The sequence below is a fragment of the Oryzias latipes genome, chromosome 24 (genome assembly GCF_053564925.1).
Source record: "Oryzias latipes strain Hd-rR chromosome 24, Olatipes_Hd-rR_3.1".
NCBI lineage: Eukaryota > Metazoa > Chordata > Actinopteri > Beloniformes > Adrianichthyidae > Oryzias > Oryzias latipes.
In genome coordinates this window covers 24,953,433-24,966,587 of record NC_136260.1, presented here as the reverse complement: position 1 = coordinate 24,966,587, position 13,155 = coordinate 24,953,433, and the positions used below count along the sequence as shown (strand labels likewise).

Sequence of the window (13,155 nt, the reverse complement as noted above, 5' to 3'; positions counted from 1 at the left end):
ACACAAGGAGGCGATACAAGGAGGCGATACCAGGAGGTGACACGAGGAGGTGATACCAGGAAGTGACACGAGGAGGTAACAAGAGGAGATGATACCAGGAGGTGACATGAGGAGGTGACACAAGGAGGTGACACGAGGAGATGATACCAGGAGGCGATACAAGGAGGTGACACAGGGAGGTGATACCAGGAGGTGACATGAGGAGGTGACACAAGGAGGTGAAACGAGGAAGTGATACCAGGAGGTGAAATGAGGAGGTGATACCAGGAGGTAACACGAGGAGGTGATACCAGAAGGTGACATGAGGAGGTGACACAAGGAGGTGACAGAGAAGGTGATACCAGGAGGTGACACGAGGAGGCGATACCAGGAGGTGACATGGGGAGGTGACACAAGGAGGTGGCATGAGGAGGTGACAAAAGGAGGTGACACGAGGAGGTAACAAAAGGAGGTGATACCAGGAGGTGACATGAGGAGGTGACAAAAGGAGGTGACATGAGGAGGTGACACAAGGAGGTGACACAAGGAGGCGATACAAGGAGGTGACACCAGGAGGTGACACGAGGAGGTGATACCAGGAGGTGACACGAGGAGGTGACAAAAGGAAGTGACACGAGGAGGTGACATGAGGAGGTGACACGAGGAGGTGATACCAGGAGGCGATACAAAGAGGTTACACAAGGAGGCGATGACAAGAGGTGATACCAGGAGGTGACACAAGGAGGTGATACCAGAAAGTGACACAAGGAGGTGACACAAGGAAGCGATACCAGGAGGTGACATGAGGAGGTGACACGAGGTGACACAAGGAAGCGATACTAAGCGGTGATACCAGGAGGTGACATGAGGAGGTGACACGACGTGACACAAGGAAGCGATACCAGGAGGTGATACCAGGAGGTGACTCGAGGAGGCGATACCAGGAGGTGACATGGGGAGGTGACACAAGGAGCTGACATGAGAAGGCGATACCAGGAGGTGACACGAGGAGGCGATGAGAAGAGATGATACCAGGACGTAACACAAGGAGGTGACACGAGGAGGTAACAAAAGGAGGTGATACCAGGAGGTGACATGAGGAGGTGACACAAGGAGGTGACACGAGGAGGTGATACCAGGAGGTGACACGAGGAGGTGATACCAGGAGGTGACACGAGGAGGTGATACTAGGAGGTGACCCGAGGAGGTGATACCTGGAGGTGACACGAGGAGGTAACAAGAGGAGGTGATACCAGGAGGTGACAAAAGGAGGTGACACGAGGAGGTGACACAATGAGGTGACACAAGGAGGCGATACAAGGAGGTGACACAAGGAGGTGACACGAGGAGGTGATACCAGGAGGTGACACAAGGAGGCGATACAAGGAGGCGATACCAGGAGGTGACACGAGGAGGTGATACCAGGAGGTGACACAAGGAGGTAACAAGAGGAGGTGATACCAGGAGGTGACATGAGGAGGTTACACAAGGAGGTGACACGAGGAGATGATACCAGGAGGCGATACAAGGAGGTGACACAAGTAGGCGATGACAAGAGGTGATACCAGGAGGTGACACAAGAAGCTGATATCAGGAGGTGACACAAGGAGGTGACACGAGGAGGTGACACAAAGAGGCGATACAAGGAGGTGACACAAAGAGGTGACACAAGGAGGTGATACCAGGAGGTGACACAAGGAGGCGATACCAGGAGGCGATACCAGGAGGTGACACAAGGAGGTGACACGAGGAGGTAACAAGAGGAGGTGATTCCAGGAGGTAACATGAGGAGGTGACACAAGGAGGTGACACAAGGAAGCGATACTAGGCGGTGATACCAGGAGGTGATACCAGGAGGTGACATGAGGAGGTGACACGAGGTGCCACAAGGAAGCGATACCAGGAGATGATACCAGGTGGTGACACAAGGAGTGCCGTCTTATGTGGAAGCAGCATGAAGGACCTTATTTATTGAATCCAGTGTGATCATTATCAGATCTTTGAACTGTCAGCTGGGAGGCTCTTGCTCCAAAAGGCTGCATGGACTTCAGACACCTCCAAGAGGGGGGGGCCTCCTCTGCACATGCTTCATCTGATGGGGGGGGGGGGGGGGGGGGGGCAGACATAACTGAGTGTCCTCTCAACAGGAACCTGAACTGGGATCAATATTCTTTAGAGGGGGGAGCACTTCTGCCCAGATTATTACAGGAGTCACGTCAGTGCCTCTTTCTTCTGGGCCTGCAGATTCTGGTCTCCACGTTTGACCATCCCTGGGGGAGGGTTAGAGCTGCAGCCACACACACTAACTGTTTGGTCACTGTGGGTCCCAAGTTTAGAGTCAGTGTGAGCACTCTACCAATAGGCCACTGAGCCAGGACCAGAAGAGTTCTGAACAACCATCTTCCTGTAAATCTTACTAGACCTAATTCATTCATTGAAGAACTTCTTCCTGTAATCCAGAATCCCAAAATATGATAAACTTGTTTTTAACAGTGTTTCTGTGTTTCTGTAATAACCAGCTGTGGTAGAGTGTCTACACTAAGACTGGAAGCTTGTGAGTTCAAATCCAAGCCGAGTCATACCAAAGACCCAAAAAATGGAACCCAATTGTCTCCCTGTTTGCCACTCGGCATTAGGGGCAAGATTGGGGGGTTAAACCATCAAAAGGTTCCAGATTACTTTTTCACACACCTAAGTGTGACACAACTAATGTGTCTTTAACTTTAATTAAACCTTTACTTCAAAAGTCTACCTAACCTAATTACATGTCTGTTTTTATAGTTCTGGGAAAATTCTTCCAATCAGCACATGGACTGGATCAAGTTTGTGCTGGATTGGAAGAATTTCTGACCAATCAGCATCAACTTCATGTCCATGTCTGTGATTGGCTGGATTTTGTGGCACATTTGTGACGTGACGCCCTGCTCTGTTACCAGCAGAAAAAGAGACAGAATTTCTCTCAAGTGCAAGATAACTTTTTGAGCACAGCATGATTGACAGTTCCAAACAGAGAGTGTTTGTGTGAATGAGACCCAAAAAACGGTTTTATTCTCTTTAGTTCTATTGTTTTTGAAGCAGAAACTCGGACTGAATTGGAATCTGAGGGAAAACAGTCCACAGTTCACCATGACAAGTCCTGAACGTGCATGTGCACGTGCTGCAGCCTGCAGCTGTGTGTAGCTTCTCAGCATATGGTTATCATTAGCATCAGATATTTTTCTGCTCTCACTCATGGTTTCATCCAACAAACTCTGCCTGGACGTTTCCAAAAACAACATGTGGGACTGACTCCTCCCCCTTACTGTCAGGCTGACCTTGACTCATTGCATGATTTAATCTGAATAGAATGTCTTACAGACTTTCAGCAATCAAAGTAAGTCCTGCAGTAGATGGTCTTCTCTTGGTTCTTTGGAGTAATTCAAGGTAGACGGACGTCTCAGCCTGTCAGTGAAAAACTAAACCCTAAAAGCCTCAAAGAAACCTGGGAAGCTTTTTCCTGGTTTCAGGTTTAAATGATGAAACCTCAAAAACAGCTTTTATCACCTTCAATGTTAAGAAAGGATTTGTGGTTCGAAGCATTTTAAACACACTTGTTTTTGCAGGACCTCCAGGACCAAAGGGTGAGAAGGGTGACACTGGACAGCTGGGGCCCTCAGGGGCCCCTGGAATGACTGGTTTGAGAGGTTTGTCTGAACTAAACAGTTTTTGAGTGAAATGTATTGAATCGGCAGAAATGAAAATACGAGTAAGATTCTGTTATTCTGGCACATAATTATGGCCAGCAGCAGCATCACTGACTGCAACGACCATATTGTTTTCGCAGTTGGAAAGATTTCGGCACATTTCAGGGAAAATGTGACCCCCGCCGCATGCTCGAAAAGTCACCAAAATGTGCACACACCTGGGATAAACTGAAAATGAATTTTCCACAGTTAACATTAAAAAAAAATTTCAAGCAATTTTCACGAAATTTGAAAAACGTGCCACTAGCCCAAGTCTACAACTACCCCTGGAGTTTGGTCGACCTTTGACCTCGGGAGAAGGCCGCCATCTTGAATTTCCAAAAACAAAGCACATATAGCACCAGATACAAACGAAGACTCATTGTTGGAATTTTCATCACTCGTTTCGTAACTTTTCGGGCATCAATGGCAAGCAACTCTGGAAAAAAGTCGCAAATTAGAAGTTGTAGATTTATAACTCTTATGTTATTCAATGGAATACTGTGAAAATTTAATGTGTGCATCCATTTCTGGAACTGAACATATTGAAACACACTGGATATGGCCATAAAAGGAATAGGGGCCTGGTTAGCAAAAAACATCTGTTGCTAAGGACATCAAAAAGTTTACTTTCTACAATTCGTCTGAAACTAACGTCGATCTGTTTGTCATACCCAGGCGACCAAAACATAAAATGGTTGCTATGGAAAAAGCGGATTTTTCATCAACTTTTGACATGTAAGTCTTACCAATGGAGCAATGTGTTTTTCTGAGTCATTTGATGGTGCTGATCGCAATGCTAGCACTTTTATGAGTATTTTCACAACTAGCACTTTTATCAGTATTATCACAACTAGCACTTTTATCAGTATTATCACAACTAGCATAGGTAGCATAATTAGCATATACAGCTTTGACTAGCCTTGATGAAAGGTGGGTGGTGAGGGTGGCGCTACTGCGTAGTGGTGGGCAGCGATAGCGGAGGTGGTGCATAGAGGCTGGCGGCGGGGGCGGGTAGCGCCTGCGGGCCATACAACGCCACTTGCGGCTTTAATTATGGCCCGCAGCACTCACAGAGTGCAAGGACCATATTGTAACTGCTACGAGGGTCGAACACTCAAAAAGGTCCAAAACATCAAAAAAACGCGTCAAAACGCCAAAAAATGGGGTCAAAAGTCGCCCAAAGCACAAAACGACACGACAATTGTGTAACGCAACAAAAATACACACACACACGCACAACACCAACGCAAAAACGACAAAATTGTAGTCGCAAAAGCGACGACAAAAACACGAAAAAGCCCCAAAAAGCCCTCAAAAGACGGGTTTAAAGCCAAAAAGACATGCCCAGCCTATAGTAAAAGACAGGCCGCATTGAAATACATAGACCACCTGACTGCAAAAACTTCTATATTGTTTCTGCTTCGTTTCTTATTATTCCCGTTTCTAACGGATCCGTTGATCGCAAATTTGACCCCCGCCACATACCCGAAAACTCACCAAAATTGGCACACACCTAGGATAAATTGAAAATGAATTTTCGGCAAAGAGAACGCCACCCCCCCGAAGTCGATGACATCACAGCGAGCGTTCCCGTCAAAAAAATGAATGGGCCGAAAATTGCTTATGGGGCCAAAAAAAAATATTTCAAATTAGAGCAACAAAACCAAAACACGCGTGTTGGAGATATCCCAAAGAAGTTATGAAATTATTATGGGATGGCCACACGACCTACGGCTTGGCGGCCATTTTGTGGCGAACTCAGAGAAATGGCGATTTTCGTGTTTTTTCACAACATGGGAAAACGACACTTTTGTTCAAGCGATTTTCACGAAATCGGACACACATGCCACGACCTTGATTCTACAATAACCAAAGAAGTTTCGTTGACCTTTGACCTTGGGAAGGGGCGGCCATCTTGAATTTTCATAAAAAAGCACATTTAGTAACGGATACAAACGAAAACTCGTCCTAGGGATTTTTATCGATCTTTTTGAAACTTCTCGGGCATCAATGGCAAGCTACTGTGGACAAAATGTTGGAATTAGAAGTTGTAGAATTTGAAACGCGTGCGCGTGGCTAATTCGCAACCGTCGCCATTTTAGCTAGCTCGCACATATTTTATCGGAATAGCCTGAAACTGAAATATGCGATACCCTGGCCCACACTGAACAAAACGATGTCACATACGACAAAATCGATAAAGGAATGTGGCCGTGGTAAACAAAAAACGATCGCAAAAAAAAGTGCTGACTCTGCAAAAAAAAAAAAAATCGGATTTTATTTTTAAGAATCGGCTAACGAAACCCAGATAACTTTGTCGGGTATATCCAAAGAAAGTTTTGAAATAATTACGTGATGGCGACACGATCTACGGTTTGGCGGCCATTTTGTGCCAAAATCTGCCATTTAGCGTTTTTCGCGATTTTACACAATATGGAAAAATGAACTTTTTTTCGAGCGATTTTCACGACATTTGACGCGCATGTCCCTAGCGTAAGTCTACAATCACTTTTGGAGTTTCGTCGACCTTTGACCTCGGAAAAAGGCGGCCATCTTGAATTTTCTATAAAAAACACCTTTACCACCAGATTCAAACGTAAACTTGTCGTTGGAATTTTCATCGATTGTCTCGAAACGTTTTGGGCATCAATGGCAAGCTACTGTGTAAAAAATGTTGGAATTAGAAGTTGTAGATTTTAAACGACGTGTGCGTGGCAAGCTAGCAAAGTGGCGCACTGTTATAACTCCCATGCATTTCAATACAATACAACAAAAAGTGAATGCATGCATTAATGCCTGAAACAGAATACATTGAAAAACACTGGATATGGACATATAAGGAATGTGGGCGTGGTTAGCATAAAACCACTGTTGCTTAGGACAACAAAAAGTTTACTTTTACCGGTTTGTCCGAAACTGACGTCAATCTGTTCGTCCTCCCGAGGGGACCAAAACATAAAATGGTTGCTATGGAGATAAAATCAACAGAAAAGCCGCCATTTTGGAAAAAGTGGGTTTTTTATCAACTTATGACATATAGCTCTCACCAATGGAGGAATGTGTTTTTCTGAGTCAGTTGATGATGCTGATCGCTATGCTAGCACTTTTAGCTATGTTAGCATAACTAGCATAGTTAGCATAATTAGCATTTTTGGTAATGTGTTTTTCTGAGTCAGTTGATGATGCTGATCGCTATGCTAGCACTTTTAGCCACATTAGCATAGCTAGCATAGTTGGCATAATTTGCATTTTAGGTAATGTGTTTTTCTGAGTCAGTTGATGATGCTGATCACTATGCTAGCACTTTTAGCCACATTGGCATAGCTAGCATAGTTAGCATAATTAGCATTTTAGGTAATGTGTTTTTCTGAGTCAGTTGATTATACTGATTGCAATGCTAGCACTTTTAGCCACATTAGCATAGTTAGCATTGTTAGCCTAATTAGCAAATCCAGCCTTGACTAGCTTTTAATTTGCGGGCTGTGAGGGCGGTGAGGTCAGCGGTGGTACGTAGAGTTGGGCGTGGAAGGCGGGTTGCGTCTGCGGGCCATACAACGCCGCTTGCGGCTTTAATTCATTTTTATTTCACTCTATAAAAACGTACGTAAACTCTGTGGGTGCTTAGAACACATGAGATAAACACATGTATACACACCAAAACACACACACACAAACAAACACATTCATACACATTCATGCACACACACACAAACAAACACACACATACAGTCAGGACCACAAATATTTGGACAGAGACACATTCTTTCTACTTTAGTTTGTGTACGTTACCACCGTGAATTTTAAATAAACCAACTCAGACTTCCATTGAAGTGCAGACTTTCAGCTTTTATTCCATGGGTTGAACAAAAAGATTGCATCAAAATGTGAAAAACTAAAGCATTTTGCCAGGGATCACACATCTGAGCCTGGGGGTGTCCGTGGGGTGTGGGTTCTGGTTTTTGCCCTCGACCACTGGGCCTCTCCAAATTACCCACAATGGGTGAGCCTGGTCGGGCCATGTTTACAACACTCTTCAGGGACCCCACTTCTCTTGGGTGTCCTCCTACTGGGCGGGGTGGGCGGCCCCTGCCGGCATCCCTCTTTCTTCTTCCCGCCTCTTCTTTTCCATCAGGTCCAAAAAAATAGTTACAAATAATCAATCTAAATAAAGTTTAGACTTAATTTCAAAAGGGGTTTATAGGACTTTTGGTTTCCGGGCAATGTACTACGAGGATCTCCGGGTTTCTTTTTCTATTTTTTCTTGTGAGCCCTCTACAAACATCACACACGACAAGACCTCCATTGAAGCGTTTGCCCCCCCAACAGTGCAAGTGTAGCCGGGCGCACTCTTGCTGCTGGGTGCGTGGCGCATCGGCTAAAATCTTCTGCGTTGTGTCTTCAATGAATAAAGAGTCTCACACAGGGATTGCCATCCATTTAAGGGGATTTACTGAGTGAAAACAAAAATACAGCACATAAACGTCGCTTCAGGTCTCACTTCCACACGCTCCTCCTCTCGGCAGCCCTCACAGAGACTCTACATATTACAAAAGTACATACATAGCACACTTCCCCTCATTGAATGCCATTTTTGTATCATTTCAAATTACAAAACATCAATACAAATAACACTGTGCATTACAATATACCCCAAAAAAATATAAATCAATTAATAAAAAACAAAAGGTAATAAAATATATCTGATGAAAATGAATGATCACATACCTGTGTGAAAACAAAAATACAGCACATAAACGTCGCTTCAGGTCTCACTTCCACACGCTCCTGAGGCAGGCGGAGAAAACCCCCACAGTCACATGTGAGACCATACATGCTAGCTCAAGTCCCGTCAAGGCTAGCATACCTCCGAGTGCTGCATTTGCCCATAACAATATATTTCACACGATAAACAAAAATAGAAATGATGTGAGGAAAGTTTTAACTTGTTAACAACATTTTTTTTATTTTTTTAACTTTAACTAAACTCCCCTTTTACCCAAACTGGTTAGAGCAAAATCTGCTGCTTACCTCCTCTCGGCAGTCCTCACAGAGACTGAGGGGGATGCCGGGAAAAGACAGGAAATAGCAGCGAACCACCAAAATAAAAGTCTCTGCTTAAAACATTCCCATAAAAACAACAAAATAAAAACAAAAGCGATTTTGGTGAAATTAACACAAAAAAATATTACAAAATGTCTTCAAAGAACACTATCTATCTATATACCCAGGCTATGTCCCACCAAGGTGGGGTAGCCTAGACAGGGCACACCATTTTAACTCCCTCCTTCTCTTCCCCAAACCCTCCTCCTTCTGTGCGTGTGTGTGTGTGTGTGTGTGTGTGACGGGTCTAAGGCCTGGTCTAAGCCACACCACACTGCACCAGGGTCAGCTGCACATCCCAGTGTGGGCACCTCCACAGCAGGGCCTCAGCCAAGGCTGGTTCTCCTTGCCGCTTCATCCCAAGACCAGACCTCTACCACACCCATCCATTCATCCATACACAAACTCTCTCCACCCATCCCTGTCCTGAGCAGCCTCTCTCCCCTGCACCACAGTCATCCCTCTTGCAGTCAACGCTCTCCTTACACCCTCTGTCCATCCCATTCACGGTCTTCCTCTCATTCTCACTCCACTCACATCAGGTTCGCACACCTTTTTCACCGAACGCTCCCTTTCCATTCTTTCAACATGTCCAGACCATCCCAGTGCCTTTTGCTCTGCTCTATCAGCCAACTCTCGCATCACACCAGTTCTCTCTCGGATTACTTTATTTCTCACTCGATCCATATGCGTCACACCACACATACTCCTCAAACATCTCATCTCAACTACATTCAGCTTCCTCTTTTCCGCCACTTTCAGACTCCATGTTTCAGCCCCATATAACTCTGCAGGCCCCACCACACCCTCATACAATCTCTTTTTCACATCCTTTCCCAGTGACCTACATTCAAACACTCTCTTCATTCCCTCCCATATCTTTCATACTTCCTTCATTCTAAACTCTACCTCTCCCCCCATTCCACCATCCACACAGACACACGACCCCAAATACTGAAAACACTCTACCTCTTCCAATAACTCCCCATTTAATGCCACATTCAATCTACGTTCACCCTTTAACCTCGTACACCTCATCACCTTACTCTTTTCCACATTCACTCCAAACTTCCTTCTGTCGCACACCCTTCCAAACTCCTCAACCAGACGTGCCAAGCTCTCTTCTGAGTCAGCCACTAGTGCAGTATCATCTGCAAACAGTAACTGATTCACACTCCATTTGCTGCTGTCAGTATTCACCATGCTCACACCCGTACCCGACACCCTTTCATTCACCTCTTTTACCACACCATCCATATACACGTTAAACAACCACGGAGACATCACGCATCCCTGACGCAGACCAACCCTCACAGGAAACCACTCACTCATGCTATTTCCCACTCTCACACACGCTCTACTGTTTCTATAAAAACTCTTCACACCTTCCAACAATCTACCATCAATGCCATACATACTCAACACAACCCACAACGCCTCTCTATCAATCCTATCATACGCCTTCTCTAAATCCATAAATGCCCAAAACACCTCCCTCCCCTTAGCCAAAAACTTTTCACACACCTGTCTCACAACAAACACCTGATCCACACACCCTCTACCTCTACTGAAACCACACTGCTCTTCACCAATCATACACTCAGTCCCCTCCACTACCCTTTTAATCAGCACTCTCCCATACACTTTGCCTACAACACTCAACAGACTAATACCCCTAAAATTACCACAGTCATACTTATCACCCTTACCCTTGTACAGGGGAACCACACGCACTCATCCAATCAAGCGGCACCTGCCAATTTGCAAAACACACATTCAACAATCTCACTAACCACTCCATCCCGATCGCTCCACCACACTTCAGGCATTCCACAGCACACCCATCCATACCCGCAGCCTTTCCTACTTCAACTTTCCCACAGCTGTCTCAACTTCCTCTCCCCTGATCAACGCTTCATTCAACTCTCCCAATACATTCAGTCTACTTTCCCGTCCATCCATCCCAATCACAGCATCCCGATCTTCCTCCACATTCAGCAGCCTCTCGAAATACTCTGCCCATCTTTTTCTTATTGCATTCCCCTCATTCAACATCCTTCCATCCTCTGTTTTTACTTTCTCCTCCCTCCCCGACACTCCCTTTCGCACCCTCTTCACCTCCTTCCAAAACATTTTCTTGTTCTATCGAAAATTATCAGTCAACTGTCTGCCCCACCTTTCGTCTGCAGCCGCTCTTGCCTCACGCACAGCTCTCTTAGCCTCCCTTTTCTTCTCCTTATAACACTCAAAAGACTCTCTGTCCTTTCTCTGCAGCCATACTTCGTACGCACATCTCTTCTCAGCTACAGCCAACCTTACATCCTCGCACCACCATTCACTTCCCTTTCTTACACCACCCCCAACACGTCTCACACCACACACTTCCTCTGCACTTCCAACCACTGCACCCTTGAACTGTTGCCATTCTTCCTCCACTCCAACAACCATTTGCTCCTTCACCATATTCCACTTGCCACCTAATTCCCTCTGATACGCACACATTTTCTCTCTGTTCTTCAAAACACTCACTCTCAGAACTTCTCTTGCCTCCCCACTCTTTCTCGATCTCACCCATGGCATAGCCACACGCAACCTTCCTTCCACCAGACAGTGATCAGACATACCTCCACACTCTCCCCTCCTCACACTTACATCCAGCAATCTACTACATGCAGCCTTTGAAACCACCACATAATCCATCAGTGCTTTATCAATCACTCTTCCACCACTCTGCCTCACCCACGTATACTTATGGACTTCTTTCTTTCTGAACCATGTATTCCCAATCACCATCTCTCTTTCAGTGCACATTCTCACCATTATCATTCTTTCCAGGAACACCATGCCCGCCAACAACACCCTCAATTTTCTCATCACTCACTCTAGCATTCAGATCTCCGATCAGCACTACATTCACATTTGCTCCAAATCCTTGCAAGCAATCATCCAAGTCGTTCCAGAAGGTCACTCTCTCCTCTTCATTCCTCTCACTGCCAGGACCATATGCACTCACGAACGCCCACAACTCCTTCGGAAATTTCATTTTCACCCATATCAGTCTTGGTGAAACCTCCTTCCATTCAACCACACATCGTCTCACCTCACAGCTCACCAGCAAAGCCACACCTTCTCTTGCGCTCCCGCTCTCTACACCAGACATTCTCCCACTCACACTTCCAAACACACACTCACCCTTCCCTTTCATCTTTTGTCTCACTCAGTGCTAACACGCTCATTCCCCTCCTTTCAAACATCCTTCCAATCAGATCTCTTTTGCTTCCATCCATACTACACCCCCGCACATTCAATGACCCAATCTTAAGAGTTTGGGGAGGTAATCTCCCCTTCCCAACTCTGCCCTGTCCGTAGTTAGGAATATAGTTACAGGGGAGAGGATTCCCAGTCCTCTCGCTCCGTCCCTTTTAGTCGCCTTTTACGACACGCAGGGAATACGTTGGTAGTATTCTTTTTTGACCCCTAACCACAGGGCACTAAATCGGCCAAACAGGAGGAGGCTGGCCTGACTCTCGAGGTCATCACCACGCTGCTGGAGCAACATCGTGAAGCGCTAGCCACAGAGTTTAAAACCTCCTTCAACCTGTTGGACTCAAAGCTGGACCAAACACGCCTCGCGGTGGAGGACCATGGCCAACGTGTTTCATCTCTGGAGCTGGCTTCGGAGGACCTGAGTCAGCGGGTGACAGACCTCGAGGATTCGCTAAACAACCTTCGTGAAGCTAATGCTAATCTCAAAGCTAAGGTGGTGGACCTGGAGGGACAGAGCAGACGTCAGAACATTCGTATCTTAGGGGTTCCGGAATCAACCGAAAGCGGCTCTTTGTTGAAATTCTTCTCCGACCTGCTTTATGAGGTGTTCAGAGCAGAGATTTTACCGACCAAGGAGCTCATCATCAGAGAGGCGCGGCGGCGGGGGGAGCAGCGGGGGAAGCTGGAATTCCGGGGGAAACCCATCCGCGTCGTGGAGGACTACAGCCCCGAAGTCGCTGCTCAGCGGACAGAATACAGGATTGTGATGACTGAGCTTCATAATGGAAGACTCAAACCCGCCCTGCTCTACCCTGCCAGGCTCCGTATCACTCTGCTGAATGGAGACAGAAAATGGATCGGTTCCGTGGATGAGGCTAACAAATACATCAGCAGCCTCCCCCGATCATCTGGAGCCTCATAACATGGTCTTCAGTCAGCCGAGCTGACTAGGTGACCCCAGTGACTGCCTCCATTGTATCTGTCTCACCCCGGGGTAAATAAGGCTTATTTTTGTATACACAGGTTGAACATAGGTGTGTTTGGACACACTTTTCTTAAAGCTCAAAGTTTATGTTTGTGGAGC

The 13,155-nt window shown here is 46.1% G+C and overlaps 1 protein-coding gene across 2 annotated transcripts in view; it reads left to right on the top strand.

Annotated features, from left to right (window-relative positions):
• The window catches only part of scara5 (scavenger receptor class A, member 5 (putative)), a 57,597-nt gene that overhangs the window by 27,669 nt on the left and 16,773 nt on the right, over positions 1-13,155 (top strand). For both annotated transcript variants that reach the window (XM_023953075.2, XM_023953074.2), the window contains exon 8: positions 3,582-3,662. In XM_023953075.2, coding sequence (XP_023808843.1) covers positions 3,582-3,662 — 81 coding nt within the window. The remainder of the gene's footprint in view (positions 1-3,581; positions 3,663-13,155) is intronic.